At 35.9% G+C, this 22617-nt stretch overlaps 1 protein-coding gene across 4 annotated transcripts; it reads left to right on the plus strand.

The window, feature by feature from the left end:
* The first annotated feature begins 12 nt into the window (after nucleotides 1-12).
* On the plus strand, nucleotides 13-22563 carry LOC106153801 (rho GTPase-activating protein 44). Of its 4 annotated transcripts, none has more exons than XM_087006027.1 (16): nucleotides 13-181; nucleotides 6469-6610; nucleotides 8171-8247; nucleotides 8744-8855; nucleotides 9256-9332; nucleotides 9785-9974; nucleotides 10458-10539; nucleotides 10870-10997; nucleotides 11342-11389; nucleotides 11760-11908; nucleotides 12157-12234; nucleotides 12637-12753; nucleotides 13115-13194; nucleotides 16204-16941; nucleotides 19673-19898; nucleotides 20081-22563. In XM_087006027.1, exons 1-16 carry the CDS (start codon nucleotides 111-113, stop codon nucleotides 20658-20660), a joined length of 2895 nt encoding a protein of 964 aa, XP_086862153.1. In that variant the 5' UTR covers nucleotides 13-110; the 3' UTR covers nucleotides 20661-22563. The 4 variants fall into 4 exon arrangements, with proteins under 4 accessions (XP_086862153.1, XP_086862154.1, XP_013383350.2 ...); XM_087006028.1 differs by having other exon boundaries at nucleotides 16204-16641; XM_013527896.3 differs by having other exon boundaries at nucleotides 16420-16941.
* Nucleotides 22564-22617: the final 54 nt, after the last annotated feature.

A 22617-nucleotide genomic window follows, 5' to 3' on the forward strand; every position in this document is an offset into this window, starting at 1 on the left:
AACGAAACAAGGAAGTGAAAATCTGTCTGTGTGTACCTCCTTCCTGGTTTGGCAGAAGCAGACAAAATGTTGGGAATTTATAAGTTGTCACTGAGACCCAAGCACACATAATGCTAAAAAAGGATTACTTTAGAAAAAATCTGCTTCGTGTGAAGCAGCTGGCAGATCAGGGGCTAGGAAGGTAAGTAGTTTGTTCAAAATTAATACAAATCAAATTTTGCTTTACCTGGATATTTTTGGAGAAAACTTCGGGGATCGTCGAGTGGATCGTGATCGCCATATGATGCATGAGTCATCGTGAAGCATTTCCAAACGGGCGGCTGTGCAGAGTTCTACTGAGAGACACACCTAAGCGGCATGCCGTCGCCAGCTATTCAGAGCACAAATAAGAATTAAAATTATTTGATTTTGTTAAAAAGTTTTAAGGGGCGTGGCGTATAGTAGGCCTGTGGTAAAGATTATTAGTAGTAGTATTTACTTCATAATCTCTCATAACTCCCCCTCGTTTATCTAGGTCGGGTCTATTGATTGTATCTAGGCTCGGCCTAGTCATCACCCAGCATGTTGTTTGAGTTTCTTTAAGATTAGCTTTCTTGTAACTGTGAAACTGTTTGCCGAGTTTTGTAAAAGATGGGCGGATTAATAGCACACATAGTCATTGCAATGGAGTGTATAAGCATGACTTTGTATGGTGTACAATACTTAAATCAGCATGTTAGACATTGACTGATTTACTCTTTAAATCACCAGCAGTGAATTGTAATTTTAATTATTGAAACAATACACAATGTTTACACATGTATTATTGATTTTATTGGCAAAAAGAAATCTGCTATGAATAGTTTGTTTTTGATATCACACAAATACACCATGTAAACAAGGGGAGATTGAGGGCTATGATATATTACCTTATCAGGATATACAATATTACAGTATTCCTTTCTCCTGATGTAATCATCTTAGGAATCCACAGAAACCACATTGTGCATTAGTGATAGACATATATAATATATCACTACATGCATGTTACATAAATCATTCAAATCATGCTTTAAGTGGTCACTAATGAACAGGAGGTTCATTTAGTGAATATATAGAATTTCCTCTTATCCAATGGGATTATTTGATTTACTCCTATACCAGATGATATTTAGTGACTTAAGTACAGAAATTGAGGTATTAGCATTGTATCTAGATCCATATGCCAAAAATTTTTTGTTGTAGGTAAAACCATTTCTATATGCACTCAACAATAACCAGAAAATATGCACTTTGTGTTTTCAAAGATTTATGATTATTAAAACTTGAGATAACAGTCAGGCTGTGAACATAAACAAGAATGTCTTCATGCCAACACCAGGATCTCATGCATCACCTGTGGAAAACACTCATCCACAAGACTTTATCAGATGCCCTCTTTGTTCATATAATACGTACATGTACATACCCTTGTCAAAGATAATTTTATTTCACTTTCAGTAGCTTTCATTTTATAAAATCTAAAAATATATTCATGGGTTTGATTAAGTGATTATAACTGTCCTGATACGCATAGCCAGACAAAGCAGAAATTGCCAGATTAGAAAAATCATTGTAGATTAAAATCTGGTCACATCCTCATGAAACCTCAGTGACGTCACTTTGGTATCAAAATGGAAATATTGTAGTAAATATACTTTAAGCATGTGACATTTCGCTTTTGTTCTGAAATGAGGTCCAGAAATAGAAGTCTGTGTCAGGCAATGACTAAATTTATACTCTTATTTCTGAGTGGACTTACCTTGTATAGTATTTTTTAACCTTATTCTACACTTGTTTAGTTGTACAAAATGTAGATTAATTTATTGTTTCTTTTATTTCAAAATGTAGCATCGATTTTTGTCCAACATTTTGATTTAGGTAAATGCAGCACTTTTATGAATAAACCTTTTGGACAAGAGAGAGTTCTGCCTGATTGGTTTCAGATGTACATCAGACTGCTGTTAAAATGGGTGGATTTTAGCCTTAGAGATACAATAGATTGTCAAAACATGGTACATTATATCCTGGCTCTTTTTCGTTAATTTTGTATCAAGACTCTGGATGTGATTCTTGTATTTTAAATAATGTGAAAATTGTAGTGTTAGTATATTACTCTAGTAGGATATGAAGTTGACGATTGAACTGACTCGTCTATCTGTATGTGATTCATCAGTGAAATCTTTCTATGTTTGGATCTCGGCAGCAATGAAATAATTTACATTGGAACAGTTACAAGTTGTTTGACTGAAAACTCTTATATACAGGTCAGATATACACAGCCCTAACTGTGAGAAATTAGGGATGGCCTAGGAGTGCTTGTCCAGCTGCAGTAATGACTTCAGGTCTGACAGGCCAGCTCAAACCACTCAGCTCAATATTACAGTGACTAACAGAATAACTAATTACTGCACTTGTGAAGTGTATGTTATGTTTACATGTGTGTGTATGCTTCTACAATTGTGCTTGCGATTGTGCTTGCATGTGTGAGTACCATGGGGTAATGAATGCATCAGCGCTAATAGCCCATGCCTGGCTCTATTCAGCAGTGTTAAATTGTAGTTAGATGCTGTCCCATCCACCATTTTTCAATAAAATTCTAAGCTTTTTGACCGTCATTGAAAATATAGGCTGTCCAGTGTTGCCAGCGGCCGTCCAAATGACTGCTGGACGGTTCGCTGGGAAAACCCTTGGTTACTAGTAATATCATCATGAAAAGTATACGTAGAAACTGTTGTTTGAAAGAAAGTCCAACTGTGAATTAAAAAATTGCAATTAACCCAATTAAAAGAAAACTGGAGCTAAGTCTCATTTGAGGAATAGAAATTTACCTCCACTGATACATTTTTCTATCCATAATGTCAATAATACATACCATTACTGACATTATGGATAAAAAAATGTATCTTTTAGAATAACAACAGACTTATGAGGTGTTTTGTAATTTTTTTTTTCTATACATGTATCAAAATACTCCATGGTGCAGTGGCAATAGGGAGAGCCAAGTCTGAACTGGAAATTAGAAACTGCTTTCATGTCCATCAGTATCTTTGATGCAGGGTATACTATTATGAAATCATACAAGCTTACAAATCCAAAAATAGCATGGAAAATAACCAGTTGGCTGTTACACTTAATGTCAGAGAAGTTTAATCCACAAAGAAAAAGTTTTGACGTGTATTATAAAAATCTGAGTAAAATGTCTTTGATCAATGACAGCACTTTCAGTCACATTGACCTGGATGTTATAACAGTAATATAAACAACTGTTCTGTTGATATGATATATTTTCTATACTAGTTATACGTTTATTTCTTTTCCTAGCTGTCCAAACCACATGCTTCAGGATATCAATCAAACGGTAGTAAGGCCAGACAAAATGAATTATAAGTTGGTTTTAAATGAACAGTAAATGGAGTGGGTAGATGAAAAAATTTCTTTGCTTTTTTCTAGTGGGGAAGGGAATGTCAGATTCACTGTGTGGGTGATTTTACAACATAAAAACAACAGCAGTAAGGTTTTTCCTAGGGTTAATTGTATAATTCTGCTTAAAAAAAAGCAAATGCATGTTTTTCCATTTGGAAAAAAATATGTGCAAAGAAAAATTAGATTTGCACTCCTTTTAAAACCAACTTATCAAATTGTTTAGCCTAAATGGCTTATTGGTATTCCTGTCAGCTGGGGTAAAAACTGGAGTACTGTACTTGTGCATAGAATAATGTTATCTGCTAATACATAAAGTGGTTCAATGTTATAAAAAAAAAGCCAGTTTGCAACTGAACTCTCTTCTTTTCCCTTCTCATGAAAGAGCCATGATAACCTTTATCATGCATTATTGATGAAAAACTTGTTTGTCTGTGTGCCTGTATGCATATTGAAGCAGTAATAATATTTACTTTCTCTTCATGAGTTTATCATTAATAAATAGTATAAACTAATTATATTAGAATTTAAGAGATTGTTGGCTAAATGTAAGCTGTTTTATGAAATGTAGCCTAATGGAGCCCTTACCATCATCACAAAGAGAATCGTTTATACTTATAAATTTCGCTGGCAGTTCTGTGCACATTTCTATACCATTGAAAGTGAGAAATTTTTAAACAAAAAAAAAGTTGCTATCACCCAGCTGTGCTCTGGTTGAGAACATACCTGTAGATACCATCTGATGAGATGTACATTAGTATGCCTCTGGGAAGTGGTGTTTCATGGTGTGCTTTGGTCAATTCCCATTTACTTTTTTATGGGAATTTATAAAAATGATTGGTATGATTGCTTCTGCACCATTAATACATGATGTCATCTGTGTAATAGAAATCACACAGCGTCCTGTCAATGATAGGGTGCACCAATGTTTGATTTTACCATTTAACCCTCTAAAATCACAGAACTCGGTGTATATTTGATGGAGATGGCAGTTCAAACTTCCATCTTTGTATGTGTACACACAATGAAAGACTGAAAATAAAGTATGAAAAAAATGTAATCCTTTGGTTGTCTTCATATTGAGTTTTCTTGCTCTTTATATGCCAACTACTTTCCACCCACATGTATGCACATTGCATATTGCAATTAAGCCATTATAAAGACATAAGCCCAGCTAAACAGTTACAGACTTGGTTTCTCTCTTCCTGATGTGTCAGGAGAGGATACAGAGCAGAGAGAAAGAACAGCTGGGGATGTCCTTGGGGAATGTGATTCAGACCATTATCACCAGACTGATCAATGTAATGGGCCCATATGCTACACACCCTGAGTTTCAGATGGCTGTGAAAACTCTTCTAGTTATGCCTTAGGCTCTATTCCCATAGATTTTAGATCGATCTATCCCCGCGGGGAGTCTCACTAGATTACTTTCAGATAATCCGACTTAAATGTCCGTCCCGCCTACCACAAGCTGTAAGGGGATAATTAACTTTCGTGTCCGCCCGGCTGACAGCTATTTAGTGTGAACCCCCAGGGAGTTAGGTCGATCTAAAGAAGGTCGATCTAATCTATGGAAATGGGGTGTTAGGCTGTTATTTCCCATTATACATTCTAAAGGGAAAAAGTATTCTGTCATAGTACTACATATATGCTAAATTAGAGTGGAGAGCCAACAGTAAGTAACCCTTGCAACTCAGGGTATATGTCCCAGGCTTCACTGCAGTCTTGCTGCCAGAGTTTCAGGGATACCCTGAGTTTCAGAGGTCACTGGAAACTATTAGAGGCATGCTGGTTTACAAGAAGTGAGTTCTCAGTGACCTGGGACTCGGGGTGGTATGAAAAGTTAGAGCCAAGTGATGCAGCTGGCACATTGGATGGAATATCTGTTGTTTTTGGTGATGCTTAACCTTATAGTATGAAAAGCTCAAGTCCTTCCATTGAACATATCAAACACTTTAAGCTGATCAGAAGCAGTATTGGGGTGGGGGCATGGTAGCAAAGTAAATGGTGCTGAATGCATTACATATATTTCTAAGTTGTCTCGTGGGAAATTTAAAGATCCTTAGTCCCAGAAGTATATCAGAATGCAGGTTGTCTGTAATTTTTCTGGATAAGTATTGCATATTATTCTTTCATACTGTCGAAGAATCACCTCTCAGGTTATTTACATGCTGTAGATTTGGTATCTAGGGTTGCATTCCCAGAGATTTAGATCGATCCAGAGATTTAGATTTAGATTGACCAAACTCCCCGGGGGTTCACGCTAAATTGCAGTCAGCCAAGTGCACACCATAGTTAATTACCCCCTTACAGCTTTAAGTAGGCAGGACAGACGCTTAAGCCAGCTAAGCTGACAGTAATCTAGTGAGACAGACTCCCCCTGGGATAGATTGAACTAAAATCTATGGGAATGGTGTCTAGGCCGGAGAGCAGTGTTTTATCAACAAACACTCTTCTGTAATTCACCCCATCCAGGTAAATACTACTTATCACTGGTAAATACATATCACTGGTGTGATGTAGTCTGGATATCATGGAAATGCCCACTTTGTAGCTGTTAAGCCTGTACAAGTGGAAATATGGTAATAATTTATGTTTATGGTCCTTACCTGATAAGGTTTGTTCTAGGCAATAAGAGTTTGCTGTGTCCATCTGGTAAGGTGAAATGCCTTCATAATAAGAAGTTTTGGTCATAAATCAAATTGTTTTTTTTTATGTAAAAATGTCATTGAGAAGTTAGGACTTGATGGTTCTCCTGTACTAGTACTTTCATAGGACTGTCACTGAACAAAATACAGATCATCTGTGAATTCCAGTGTGTAACAGGTTTTATGTGAAATGCACCCATTATTTATGCCCATCCTTGAGCTCTGATTTATTTTATGATAAACAAATATTTTGTATATAGTAGTTAAAATATTTGATGTCACAAGAATTCACAAGAATATTTGATGTCAAGAATTTTTAAAACAAATTAAACATTTCTTTTATCTATTGAAAATTTTAATGTTTTCATTATCATTCCAGAGCTTATAAAACTGCTGTCCTCACAGATGACCTGCTGACATGTGAAAAAAGAGTTGAGATTTTCAAGCAAGTATGCCAGGTTACAGTGAAGAAGTTCTCTGCCTGTATGCAGGGGGAGGGGAAAGACCTGGACAAGAGATTGGTATGTGTTATTGAGTAATAATAATAATAATAATTATTATTATTATTATTAGTATTATTATTATACTTTCTTTAGCTTTTGATGTTACACTTTAACATTGTCAAGTATCTATACTACAGCACTTCTAATGCTAGTACTATTTGTTGACATTTTCTTCACCAGTGGTACAAGTATACTACTGGTTAACAAAATTCTCATTGTATACTCATTTGAAAGATTGACTATTTTGGCTAGAAATTGCTAACATCTTATTACAATTCACCAATTGGATTGATTGCTTGTTGGTAATATATAAGCATGGTTTCAGTGGCTTAATTGTAAACTTCTGTTTTAATAGAATTAAATATTTAAAAATTCAATAAGGCAAGCTGATTGTCTGTTTAAGAAGGAACATCTAGTGATCTCTTTTGTGGCTCTCAGATGTTTTGTTTCAATAAAACAATACCACAGCAGATAATTCCAAACATGTTTTATCAGGTCAGGCCAACACAACTCGCTCTGTCATGACTGCTGCCTCTGCCAGCTTCCCAATACAACTGCTGTATACCTACAGTCCCTGACCCAGACCTAGACACATTAAAACAATAAATCAGAATTATTTATATAGCTCTGTATACTGTTATGTATCTGTGGTGGAGAGGTTACGCAGTCTATGGTAGCTGTATCTCAGACCAGGCACCTGTACTCCTCACTTTTATCATCATGTTAATCTTATGGGGAGGTCTCCTCTCCGTTAACTGGCCTCAGTATCCACCCATTTATGTTGTATTAATGGCCCCAGCAAAATGAGGGAAGTAAGAGTACACGGCTTGAAAATAAAGAGTCTGATCCAACTCTTGTTAACACATCTGGAAGGCATGTAGAGTAATGCCCATTGGCAAGACTAAAAACTATAAAGAATAGCAAATAATTTGGGTGTTTTATGTCATTATTCTGACATTTTGGGGACAAGTTTTGATTTCTGTGAAGGGAACAAATCCAAATATCCATGGAGCACAGGTCAAATGATGTTGTCATTAACATGATTATATAACAAACAAACCCACTCATCAGGACCTCAAGCAGGGATTTCTTTAGAATAGTTCAATACTGTGAAAATATTAAACAAAATGAATATGTTGGTTTACACATATAGAGTATGGATCTTGGCAGTGATCATATCACTAGTGGATGGAAGTTCTGTGTTTTGGCAACTCTCTTGTCATAACAGTGCCCCAGAGGCATGCATCCACTAGAGGTCTGCATGCTTTACAAGTCACACCAAGGCTTGATAAGAGGCTTGAAGGGCAGTGTAAGGTTGTGTGTGGAAGTCCTGAAATGTTAGAAGCTGTGCTGCTCTACCTGGTTTTGAATGTCTTAGTTACTGTAACGTTATAATGTCACAATCAGTGGAAAATTAAAGAGGAACAAAAACAAAATGAACCTTACCAATAAAAGTGTTCTGAATTTGTTGCAAAACAAAGAGAGAAAAAAAATGAATGAATGAATGAATGAATGAATGAAAAAGATGTGATGGCATGCATATTTGCATATAGATATTTATATTATATATATTTTCAGAAAAAGATTCCCGAGTCTCAGTTGGGGACCAGTATGGCAGAATCTGCTGCAGCTCTGGGAGAAGAGACTCTGATGGGGTAGGGGAAAATATTGACATTTACCAAACCTATTCTAAATTTGAAAATATTATAAACTCTATTGAAATCATGTTTTGTCAAGGGTTGTCTCTTCACTTCACATTCAAGATGATGAATCTGGATATTTTCCAAGAGTACTCAGGTTAAATAGCTGCTTAACAAATGCTTATGCCTACTCTTTGGTATTTATCTATTAAGACTGAAGACTTTTTCTTGTGCAAAATCCAAAAACAGTTCAGTATGCCAGGTTCTTGAGGTTTCCCAGACCATCTACATCATCTTGTAATCACCAATCCAAATAAGCAACAAGAAGCTGAATTACACGCACTGTGCAGTATTTTTATCTTGTTGTCGCGAACTTAATGGATTAAACAATTTATTTATTTATTTATTTATTTATTTATTTATTTATTTATTTATGTGGGATATTTAAGTTTGATAAATGAATAGATTATTTTTGTTAAGATATATGTTAATTCTTTTTCTTGTATTTCAGGAGTGTATTTGCAATGTGTGGGGATGGGGAAGGAAAAATCAGCCAAGCATTATTAGACTACGAGATGAATGTCGAGCAAGATGTGATCTCACCATTTCAGTCTTTGCTGGAGGTATGTGACCAGTCTCCTTATGTAAACACTTTATTGCAGTAGTGCTTATGTAGTACCAGAATCAGGAATATATAAATAATTTATTAGGGTACAAGACCAGACAAAGCTGATAGGTAAGTTAATGAACCGCGACTAAGTAAACAGGGTCAGTAGGCAGAAATTTTTAATCATGTTTTTACATGTAGGATATTAAACAAGCAGGATGGCTGAATATTAGGGTTCTTTTTTAAGTTGTCATGAAATTATATATAATTATATTATATTATTATTGAAAAGATCCACTATGAATCAAAATTTGATCTAGGTCCACTTTTTTTAAAAAAAGAAAAAAACCCTTTCCTTTGAAATTGCTGGCCTCGTGCCCCATGTATGGCATAAAGTATTGTTTTATTACTTTTAGAATGAGATTCCTAGTATCACTAAGACAAGGAAACAGCTGGCCAAGTTGACACTTGATATGGACTCTGCCAGTAACAGGTGAGGAATTAGCAAACAATAAAGTACTGATTGCCCCAGTGACATCCAAGATGTGGTTCTAATATTGTATTTTCACATTTTTGTCTGTGTTATTTACTTTGATTTTTCGCTTATGTCAAAGCCTGTTATTATTGTCATTCATGATTATCGGATTTCTTTTTCATTAATATTATATATTTTTTCTTTCTTATTTTTAATTCACCACCCCAAATAACACCAGCAACAACAACAACAACAAATATACAACTTTCCTTCTTCCCCCTTCAAAAAAAATTTTTTTTCTGTTTTTATAGTTTGATCCTAAACCTTTCATTCTTATAACAAACTTGTGCCACAATGTCAGACCATGACATAAGGTCAAAGTTTCATACAGTTTCACACCTTTTCGCCATCCTATAGTATAAATGTGTGGTGAACACACTGGTGACTTATTTTCCACTTCCTCCCACCAGGTGGCAGACTGCAGTGCGCCAGTCCCATGCCACAGGTACAAACATGGCTCATGCGGCGGCCAAAGCCGAAACAATCAAAGATGAAATGGAGGAAGCTTCACAACGAGTAGAACAGTGCAGAGACGCTTTAGCAACAGAAATGTTCACTTTTATTTCTAGAGAGGCTGAATACTGCCAAAGACTACTAACAGTGAGTATCATATAACATCAGTTGAGATCAAATAATGCAAATTAAATGATAAAAAGAAAACTTTTTGAATTTCTAGTTTGAGAAAAAAATGTGAGTTAATACTTAAATTTCTATTAAAACAATAACAGTGTTTGTACATAGTGTTTGTACATTAACCCAGCCTTTCCATTTCTCACAAAGAGATATCGATTCAGTGAAAAGCATCCACTATTGAGATAAGTTGAGATAAAATAATGCAAATTAAAAGATAAAAAGAGAACTTTTTGTATTTCTAGTTTGAGAAAGAAATGTGAGTTAATACTTTAATTTCTATTATAACAATAACAGTGTTTGTACATATTAACCCAGCCTTTCCATTTCTCACAAAGAGATATCGATCTAGTGACAAGCAAAATATCCTGTTCTGATAAACCTAATCCTCTCAAGCTAAGTGATCTGTCCTTTATAACACTGATATTTTCATATCTTCATTGTTTCTCCTAGTTTATTGAAAACCAGGCTCAGTATCACAGGAATGCACTGGAGTCTTTAGAGAGAATAATACCTGAACTTCAGGGACAAATAGGTAAACTGACAGTAGTCTCAGCTCTAACAGAATTTACCTTCTTTAATTATGATTCTTGAATGATGAATATCTTGTAAAATGCATGCATTCATTTATAATAGTTGAGCGTTATATTGATAGTAATGTAAAGAACATTACTGATAGAAGTAACAGTTCGATACGTATTGTAACTCCTTTGCCATTCTCACTTAAAAAATGAAAATAAATTGACGAAAAGATTAAGATGATGGTAAATGAATGAATGAATGAATGAATGAATGAAGAAATAAAGAAGAAAAAATGAATATTTGAAAAATAAAATATGGAGATAGAATTGCCCTGATATTTCAGACCAACATCCTCTTAAACCTGTCTATGGCTGTCCACTGGCTGAGCATCTGCATGTGACAGAGAGAGACATTGCTTCAGTTATAGAAGACTGTGTGTGTACACTACTAGAGATTGGGATGGAGGAAGAAGTGAGTTCTTTATTCAAATGTAAAGCGGAGAACATTTGACTGTAACTGTTATAGTAATTTATATCCTGTTCCACTGAAAATAAAGGATAAACAGATTTGATTGTTATCTTATCCCTTCCTGTTGTTCAAAGTGCAAGGTAATTCTTTTTTTTCTGTTTCAAATATGAAAAAAAGACATCTGGATGTTATTTAATCTCTTCCTCTTTCACTTTAAAAAGTGCAGTTGACAAAATAATGATTTCAGAAAAAAAAACTTAGTCACATTTAGTCAAATTAAGATATGTAAAACAGCCACTGTTTAGCATATTTGTTAACCAATGGCATAACTGTCTATTTGTTTGCAGGGATTATTTAGGGTTGCAGGTGGAGCTGCAAAAGTGAAAAAATTAAAGGTATTTATTTATATATTTGCACCACCAGTTTTGTGTGGTAGTGAGTACATTCAATTTTATCAGTCTTTGTTATAATTCTATTCCTCGTCCAGCATACTAATACTGAGTCACTAAGGTTGAAGTAAGAGAGCAGTTCTGCCTTGATCTGTATTTGATAGTAATGAACAAAGGGATACCATAACTTCAGAATTTTTCACAAACTGCAAACATTTGCATTGTTATTGTATAATTTTAAGGAATTGGAGATAACTGTGGCCATAGTAATATGTCAGTGCACAAATTTGTTGTTCTTGTTTTTGTGGTGGTGATGGTTCTTCTTCTTTTTATTCTTCTTTTTATTCATTTATGTATTCATTTTTGTCATCTTCAGGCAGCTTTTGATGCTGGCATAGTAGATATGAGTGATTATGTTCGCGACATCCACTGTATTGCTGGTGCTTTAAAACTTTACCTTCGGGAACTCCCCGAGCCTCTCTTAACATATGACTTATACGACGAGTGGATGGCAGCGGCACAAATGTAAGTCACAAATATTTCATTTATATACTAGATAAAAGCCTGTACATAACCTGATAGTATGTCTGTAAAGAAATGTACATAAGGACTTGAATAGGCAAAAAAATTATATCTTAAACAAGTTTAATGAAGAGTAGAGAAGTGGAAGGTGTTCTTTGTATATGCACACACCCTTTCTATTAAGAAATATGCTAATCCAGAATGTTTTATAGGAATAATAAAATTGTTATGATTTCTCCCATATGTTTTAGACAAGATCCAGATCAGAGGCTACAGGCTTTATGGATGACGGCAAATAAATTACCAAAACCAAACTACGATAATTTAAAGTAAGTAATAGTTACACCACTATTCAGTGACAAACCTGAGTGAAAAGTATGTCACACACATTGCTGACAAGAAGTGTACCTGACTTCTATTTTAGCAGATGTCAAGAACAGGGGCAGTGTTACTCTCTGTCAGGCATGACGTGCATGTTTACGAAATAGCCTGGATCTTTTGTTCTCGACATCTGCCAAGGTGTATATTACCAAGGATTAACATAACTGACAGTTCATATCTTCAAATGTATATTCCATAGTAAATAAGATATAACAAGTATACACTGTAGAGTTTTATGTTTAAGATTTCTGACACAGTAAGATAATAGAACAGCCAAATCTTTCAGTGCTTTTTGACAAATCATTTTATTTATCTGTGATATTTTTTAATTGCCTGGAATTTTGTTTCAGATATCTCATAAAATTCTTAGCCAAATTGGCAGAATCTTCAGAGGTGAATAAAATGAATGCTAGCAATATAGCTATTGTGATAGGACCAAATTTGATATGGCCTAGTAATGATACAGGGTGAGTGAAATATGAACAAAAACTGGCATTGAATTAAATGGGATGAGTGAAAATAATGAAAAGGGTAGGTATGAGCATGTAAACATATTATATTTAAAAATGTTGTAGCAGGCTGTATGAAATCAGAGGAGTTATTTATGTTTCTGTGTTATACCACATAGTGTTGAAGTGACTGCTGTTGGGAAACATTTGAGCCTAAAATACTTAAAAGCAGTGTAAATTGAAGAGCATTCCATCTATTCAGATAATTTACCCTTTAATAGCTATTATTTTTTCACTAGATGTCTCTTAGTGTCTGTCATAAAAAAAAGACATGCTGGAAGGCCTATCACTTTGAAAAGCATTATTTTGTCCTTTTCAGGCCCAGTGTTCTCACTGCTTCCACACAATCCTCTATCACAGAATCTTTTGTGACCCATGCTGAGTGGTTCTTTCCTGGAGGTGAGTGGGGTTAACATCAATTATCTATAGTCTTAGGCTTCGTTCACATGCAATGTCTATTTTCTAATTTCTATTTTCTATTTGCGCTATCTTATGATCACGGTCTGTGTCCTGAATATCCCGCCGCGTAATTACTGGCAGCGCGAGCCAGTTACTTATAGTAACTTATAGTAACTGGCTCGTGCTGCCAGTAATTACGCCGCGGGATATTCAGGCCACAGACCGTGATCATAAGACATACCGCAAATAGAAAATAGAATTTAGAAAATAGACATTGCATGTGAACGAAGCCTTATTTATACATAGGATTGACTTGTGATATAATTGACCAATGATAACAAAAATCAGGCATGTCTTTTGGAAGTGGATCACCAAAACATTGTGAAAGCACAACTTTTCATCATGAAGTGTACAGGAAAGAATCAGTACTTTTTTTGGTAATTGGCCTGTTTTGAAATTCCCCCCAAAAAACCTTTCTGAATGCTGCTGTTACACTGTAGGGCACAGATGGCATGTTGGCCAATCATGATGCCAGTGGCCTTAGGTCACAGATGGCATATTTGCTGATGATGCCAGTGACCCCATTTTACAGATGGCATGTTTGCCAATGATTTCAGTGGCCAAAGGTCACAGATGGTCTCCCCTGCATTGCCATTAGTACAGTTTAGGTATGAGATTTTCTTCTCTCCAATACACCACATAAGGCAATTGAATGGATGCACATAGGAAACTATATGTGAATTGTACTACTATTAGTTCAGTAACAGTTTTATAGTTATCCTGGTAATATTTGTAGTTTAGAAGCACCTCTGAAGCTAGTTAACCACATGTATACATATTATTTTGCCCATAATCTTCCTGCACCAAATAAAATATCTCACTACTTAGTTTTTCAACACTTTTCTTACTCTTGTACTCTTATTAAGATGTCTTTTAATGAAGAATTCTTTTAAAACAAACTGGTTAAAAGAACAATATATAATAGGGAATTGTACTTTTAGTGGAGTGTAATGTTAGGTGTAATAATTTGTGCTAGCATCCTGTTATGTCTTGTTATTAATGTGATCATCAGTAGTTTATGTTGATATAACAAATGTATTGCTGACAGGCTTCCTCGGTTCTCTCATTTTTACAAAGGTTATGAAAGTAGAATTGTTCTAAAGAGCCGCATATTCGCCATTGAACTCTTTTATTATATTGTTGATATGAAAGCATTTTACTTTTTAGTTGAACATACTGCATTGTTAAAAGCCAACAAATTATAATTAATTTTTCAACTTTATAGTTAGCATACATGAGACTGCATTTTTGATTGACATGATACATTTGGTATCTTATACTTTTGTTTTATAGTGGATGTTTGTTTATTTTCTACTTATGTCCTGTTTTGTTCCATGTATATAGTCCCATCTAATAGCTGTAACATGTGCCTATTCCGTTAAAGCCTTTTATCTATAGCCATAGCCAAATCCTTGTGCTGGTGGTGGAAAGAAAGTTGTAGGTGATGGTCACTAAAAGTTTTGCCTTGTTTCCTGCTATGAAACTGAAATCTTGCAGAAGTCCACTTGATTATAAAAAAATCCAGAATGACAACGTGATACAACCAAAAAAAAAAAATTGGGAGATTTGGTCAAATATGAAGTGGTTGTGTGTGTGTGTGTGTGTGTGTGTGTGTGTGTGGGGGGGGGGGGGGGTAACTTCTTTCAATTTATTTTTACACAACTTAAAACTTTCTTAATAAAGATGCAAAATTTTAACATCCTTATAGATGCAAGGTATGTAAGTTGAATGAAATACATAGAAAAAAACAAAAAGTTTTTTCAAAGATGGAATATTTCAATTTTCATGTACATGAGCAAGGCAGGATCAAAGGTGCCATCACAGTTTAATGTTATAACCAAACCCCTGGGTTAACATTGACCAGGAGTGGGTAAATAGGCTATGTAGATATTAGTTTTAATGCCTGTACTAAACAAAATGGGCTGTATATTCATAAAAAGAAAAAAACTTGAAAATCATGAAAAGTACATAATCATTTGCAGAAGAAAAACAGTTGTGTTTTACTCTGGGAATACAGTTTTAAAAAATCCAGAAGAACTATAAACCACTGAAATTATGACTAAAAAGTTTACATTTTAGACACATTTTGGGTTAAAATGTCAGGAAAATATCATAGTGTACTTGGTGGTGGTTTTCTTCTTACAGTGTGTGTTCTCCCTGCTGGGCTGTTCTTAATGAAGAAATAATGTTCCTTTGGGCCAGACAAAATTGATAAGTCGCTTAACTTGTGCAACTTACCCTAATTTTAAAGAAGTCTGAATTCTTTGTCACACCTATAAATGCATTCATTTGGTGATTAGTTGACTGTTTTTAGAGAGTTGCCTCTCCCATGAACCAATCTATATTCTTCTGACCTTACTAAAAACTGTTCACCAGAGATAACACACCAGTTGCTGGCTTTTTACAAAGTTAACACAGTCTGTGACAAAAACCACTGCCCCCCCCCCCCCCCCCCCCCTCTACAATGCCAAATAAATACCAGTTAAATTTTATAACTTTGTTCAAATTCTGGCCACTATGTTTCTTCTTTAGATAGATTCCTAGACCCTTATGATCCCTTTGGTCAGTAGCCTAAAAAGGTTTTTGGCACAGGCTGGGCATATATCTATTGTTTATTTACCTGTTAGGCTTATAATTAGGAATTCATGTTTCTAAAAAGTTGGACATTGACAAGTTCTGGATCATAATAGGCAGGTTGAGATAATTGACACATAACCTTGGCTTTCTGTGCTTAGAAGCTTGCTTACAAGTTTCTTCCTATAAAATATAAAATATCATATTTTTACTTAATGAAATATTTAAAAAAAAACTCGCAATCTGTATTTTAATATACTAGTTTCAGGCTGCAGGTTGCTAGAGCATGATTGTTTCCTTCAAGTACACACAGAAATGTGTTGTGCAGCTTGTGCTCTTCTGTAACCTTTCTTGCTGTTCTCTTTCTTAATCCAGAGGTGGCATTTCAAAAGAGTGCTACCCGGGAATCCTCGCCTATTATATCAGGGCAGTCTGAGCATGCTCAAAAAGGTGGAGGGAAAGTGGCTGGCAAACATGGTGTTCTGGATTCGGCTATAGGCATGATTCATAAGACGCTAGTTGTTCCTATTAAAACCTCTGCCAGTTTACCAGAACTTGCACACTACAGAGCCTCTGAATTTCCAAATGCAGAGATCGCTGATATAGAACTGGCTTCACCCACCAATGAGCGCAGCAGAAGCCTGGGGTTCCAGTCAAGACAGGCCGAGAAGAGTGAGGTGCCCCCTGGTGGAGACGAAGAAGAACAGTATGGTTCAGCAACTAAGGGGACTTTTCATCGCCAGGATTCCTTGAAGGGTTTCCAGCCCTCTATGGAGACCCTGCCAGAAGACCACACAGCGGAGGAAGGTGAAGGTGAACATAAACTCCCCACCACAGCCTCTGACAATCAGTTACTCTTGGCCCAGTCAAATAAGTCCCAACAGGGCCACTCTGATGTGGAGGCCATGGATCTTGCTGATCACACCATCAGAGAAAATCTGCCTTACATTCCTGCCCCGCCTCCCCCGCGAGGATTTCACTCTGACATCTATGACACAGTGTTTACGTTACAGTTATTGGGTGCTGGTGGTTGCTCAGATTATCTAACCAAGATGCGCTCCATATGGGATGGGAAAAATAAGCGCAATTCATTTGCAGGAATGCCGTCTTCAGGTAAAGGTAACCAAGTGATTCTAGTGGTGGATGGCTTTTTTTTTTCAAACACGACCAGTTTAACATGCATGGCCCCATACTCCCGGCATGGATTCACTCATTTGTTGTGTTATATCATCCTCATTGTCGTCATCTTTGTGTTATAACTAATACCATCCACGCCAGGTATGGCTACTACTCACCTGAAGTACCTTGGAATGATTAACATTTACATCAAGCTTGAGTTCAATACTATGAACAAGTTAAATAATTATACTGTTGGTTTGCATTGTGGCATCAGAGAAAAACCCTGCTTATATTCATGCCACCTGTATTTTATATACCAGTTTGAATCATAGGATATGCTCGCTCTGAGGTATGGCAAGTAGAAAGTAAGTACCTTTTCAAAATGAGCAATACAGTTTTCTGGACTACTCTTCTTTGAGAGATTGTCAAGTCAATTGCTTTTACATAAAAGAGCCACGTAAACTGAACTCCTGCTCTCAACAATTTTGTACATAGGAGGTTATGAAAGCAAGTACGGTATTGGTTTGATCATTCAACTGGGAAAATTGTGAATTTTACAGATAATATTTTAAGTAGTAAATTCTTAAAATTAAAACATTCCAATTGAGTGGCACCAACATAATTGAAGGGCAGACTACCCACTTGTCCTATTCTATGCAGTAAAAGCACCAAAATACATAGAAAAATATTTTTTTATAATTCCAAAATTATGCATCTGAAAAATCGATAATTTTCTAAGGTTGAAATGATCAAACCCGTACCCCCCCTTCCCCAAGACCAGTCAAACTGGTGCAGTACAGAAAACTGTACTTCTCAATGTGAAAAGGACATACCATGCTAAGCCTTGTACAGCATGTCCATGAAGTACCATGTAATAAAGTACTGATATTGTATATATAAGCTCATAAACTTATCATGATGTATGATATACACATATAACAGCATATAAATGTATGATCATAGTAATATGCATGTAAAGGTGCAGTCAAAATAGTACCAGCTTTGACATGACATCATCTGACCTTACCTAAGCAGACATGCTGAAAACTTTTCAGAATGGCCAGACATTTGGACCGGCAATAATGAAAAATTTGCCGGACCTAATGGATTTTTGTTGGACCGAAAATCACTCTATTTGTTTGAGACAGATACTACCATTATGATTAGGGAAGCTTACTTTGTTTGTGAATGTGATATAGTTTTGAAATGGAAGGGAAAAAAACGCTTTGGGTTTTATATAGTTTTATTAGTGAAGTATGTTGAAAGATGACTGTAAATTCAAAATTGCTATTCTTAAAACTCTTGTCTGGTCCAGACAAATTTTCCCGGTCATGACCGATCGGACCGACAGTTTCAGCATGTCTGCCTAAGGATCAGTTCAGGAAGTGAGCCCAGCCAAAAGCTATCGTAGCCAACAATTTCAAGGGGGGGGGGGTCCTTTTTACCCCCATAGTTTAACCAAATTGATAAAATGGCATAGAACCTACTTACCAGTAAATTTAATTTGATTTATACTATTATAGTGGATCTTTTCCAGTCAAAATGGCTGTTCTTTCACCCCCCCCCCCCCCACCCCACCCCCCATGGCCATACACCTGTGGCCCAGAGTTTGATCATGTGGCAAGAAATGCAAGTAGAATATTCAGGTTTCAGTTGGTACAAGTCTGAATGCACCTTAAATTGCACACAGCTTCCACTAAGTTTGATATCGTGGGATAGATGTATTAATTAATTATGTACAAAAGGTTTATTATAGTGCATTATTATTGGTCTTGGCTTCATGTGGTTGATGAGGACAGGTTTGGAGAAATGACATATGGAACATGGCGCAAGAATGTGTTTGTTTTTCATCCATGTAACTGTGTTGGAAATTTCCAAGATTTCCTTGCAACTCCATGTATGGTGCATCTTGATTGGTGCAGACTTGTTGAACTTTGAGCATGCTCAGAATGCCTCCTCCTGGGCACTTGTTACGTCTATAAAATGACAAGCTCTAATATAAAATAAAGAAACAAAAATTAAAAAGTGAAGAGTCAGAATTAACCTACCATTTAGTGAGCCTTACCTACAAGTGTATTCAAATAACTTAAACTTTGTATAACATAAAAGAAAACTAATCACTGATGTTTTTCACATATATCATCAAAAAGACATTATATTTCTGTATATGCATTGATAAGTATCCTATTATTTTAGAGTCTAGGAGTATTTTTTTTACTGTTTTATGGCCCGTGTGAGTTGATATGTCCCATTAGTAACCCTTTGCTTCTTTGCTTTCACCACTAATCAGGAGTGAAATATTTAGATGGCCCCCATCCCCATCACTTGCTTATTTGCTCTAGTTCCCAGTTGTGATTTCCATGGCATGCATTAGTCCCATGATAAGATGTGATATTATGCTTTTGTGAGTAAATTGTAGAAAGTATAGAATTTTTTTTTTTTTTTTTTTTGTAATTTAATAGATGTTAAATTCTGTTCTAGTACTGCATTTATTTTACCTCCTTTCACAACTAATTCTATGTAAGATATTTCCATGAATATATTCTTTTCTTTGGGGCGGGGGGAGGAGGGGGTTAGTGTGTTCATTTTTATTTTGCAATGAGTGCCATGAAGTATTAACCATCTACATTGAATTGAACCATTTTCACGATTGATACTCCACCAGTGTGAATTTCAAGTAGATCAAATCATCATTATGAATGTTTTTACTCGTTATTATTTTTAGAAATGGACTTTAATGTCTCAGGAAGTGGGTCAGATTCCTCCTCCACGCACAATCAAGGGTTACCATACACTGTTCTGCCGCCAAGTCCAAAGTTGGAGCAAGACTCCCAGGCTACGGCGATGGCAGCGTCACCACCACCATTTAACCAGTCACCAGGGGCTGGAACGGGGCAGTTAAATGTGACGCCTCCACAAAGTGAAACCAGTATGAGCTCCAGCCTTGAAGTGTATGTATATCTCCATCTGTAATATGGTTTTGTTCTTTGATATTTTTCTGATTTTAAAACTAGTGACTTATTTTTAGCATCTAATTACATTGTACTTTTTTAAGAAAGACAAAATAAGGAAATGTGCAATTCATGTGAGCCTTTCAAATGTAGGGATTTAAAGCAATTTCTTTCCATATCAGGTCTCCCAGTCCTAAAATATCTAGACGAACAACAAAGAAGCATGCTCCAGCACCTCCATCTGACAAGACACACAAAAGACAATATTCAGACTCAAAACCATATGGACAACATGTTGAACAATCTCCTCCAAACCAGTCAACAGCCACTGGCAACCAGGAGGTGCCTCAAATCCAGGTGCCATCTCCAGAAACTTCTCCACACCAGACAGGATCACTAGAAAGGCCAAAGGTGGCGCCACCTGACAGACCAACAGGGAAACCTCCAGAGAGACCAGAAAGGCCACATGCACCTTCAGAGAAAAAGAATGCAGCAGTTTTAGAGAGACCATCAGGGACGTTAAATGAGCCCCCTAGGGCACAGGGGGATACCGTAGATGCATCACCCTTTAGCCAGCCACCCCCTTCTCCTCCCGAGCGCCCCAAAGTTCCACCCCCTGACAGGCCTCATTTACCACCCCCAGAGAGGCCTCATCCACCAGCAAAACCAGGCTCTATGAAACCAGCCCGCCCTCAGCCTCCACCCCCACCCCCTCCTGCAAAAGGGAGACAAAATAGTGAATCGGATTCTACAAAACTCTGACCTGTGACAGGAATTTTTTGAGATCTCTGAATGAATTGCATGTCAACTAGACCAGCTCTGTCCCACTGCTGCTGCACCCTTGTGTGGATTTCCAGTGAATATGTGTATGAAGACACATGCAGGACCGGTCTAGTTCCGAGGTGGTTAACTCTCCTCTCATTCACTGAAATTTCATAGTACGTAAAAATCCAGGATCATTTTGCCTGTGTCAGTTATAGAGGGAGCACTGTGTACTGGTATTAATGCAACTGCTGAAGATTGCAGAGATCCAACTTTTTAGTACAGGAGAATATTCCTTTTAACACTACAGATATTGGATATGATACAAGGCAATATGCTAGGAAATTGTTTCATAGCAGATCTTAAACAGGGTGAAGCCCACAGAAGCAAGTTATTTTTTTTCCAAAGCTAATTGCTGCAAGGTGGGAAGTGACGTTGCAGTAGATCAATACAACTTGTAAGAAAGTGATGACGATAATGATATTATCACCAACACCATAAAAGACTTAAAACTGGATCATTAAAAACATGACAAATAAGTTTTGAAGATGTTTATAATTGTATGCAGTAAAGGCACATTTTACATGCTTGGAATTTCACCTTTTCAAAAGTATGCTGCGGGTTGCTACATTTGTGATGGTTATTATCCCTATAAAAAAGAAATAGAAAATTATAATAATAATAGTTTTGGCAATATGACCGTGCTGCAGCTTGTGTAAAGAACACTCCTGGCCATTGTGTAATTTATAAACTAAATGAAATCCATGAGTAAACTTTATTTGTACAAGGTCAGATGACGTCCCTAACAACAGACTTTATTAAAGAATCGACAAATAATATACAATCCATTACTGGATATTCATATATGTGATGCTGTGAAGAGTTTGCTCATGAATATTATGATATTTTGAAGCTGTGTTTGTTGAAGATAAGCAAATTAGATACTGGTGTGCAATTAGTTAAGGCAAGGTGTGATAAATAAGAGCAGAGCAGCTTTTTGATGTCTTTTCAGTTAACCAGTTCTGTATGAAATTTTCCTTTCTGCTTAGGTATGAAAACAAAAATTAAAAAAAAAAAAAAATAGCAAGGAGAATATTTCTACACCACATTGAAAATCAGTTTTTTCTTTTCATATTTTCCACAGGGTTGTCACTCATGTACTTTAATCTGCAATATCAGGAGCTTCCAGTGTTTATCTCTACCTAAATGCATCCAGAAGTTGCACCCAAAGCCATTTCTCTTTGTTTGGGTGTGAACCTCTTCCTGATTACTATGGTGTTTGTGTCCCATTACACAGCACTTTATTTAAGAAGATAGCATGCACGTTCAGATTCTGGTGTATATTCACTGCTAATGGGCAACTTTTTCTCAATCAGATATCTAATTGTTTGATAGATATGAAAGATCATGATAAACAGAAAAATTAGTTTTTTTTCTTTTTTTATAAGAGATCCTTGTGTTGTCATAACAATTTATCATTCAGAACAATTGAGCATTATCAGTTAATTTAAAATTGTTAAAACTTTAAAATATGTGCATGCTTTCATTACATATTAAATATTAGCATAAACTATTTTTGCAATATCCTGTCCCCATTGTACAGGCTTTTTCCATTTGTTATATCACATATTTACCAACAGTTTATGAGTTGATACTGCTCTTTATGTATACACCCTATTTGTCTTATTTTCTACAAATTGTGTACAAGGTGTGTACAATATTGATAAATCAGAAAGGAATGGAGCAATCTATGTGAGAGCAACTCTCAGTTACGACTTTGAGAGAAATAGTTGGAGGGTTCCTTGATTGAATGAGACGTTTTTATCACAAGGTTTTGTGCATTAGTATATGGTTCACTTGTAAAGATATGTATGGACTGAATTAAATGATTTATGTTAAATTACATCTTGATTCATGTTAATGAATATGTATACAAGTTGCTACAGAACTTTTTTTT

This window comes from Lingula anatina, chromosome 2 (assembly GCF_051362555.1).
Source record: "Lingula anatina isolate TDL-2025a chromosome 2, LinAna3.0, whole genome shotgun sequence".
In the NCBI taxonomy this organism is placed as follows: domain Eukaryota; kingdom Metazoa; phylum Brachiopoda; class Lingulata; order Lingulida; family Lingulidae; genus Lingula; species Lingula anatina.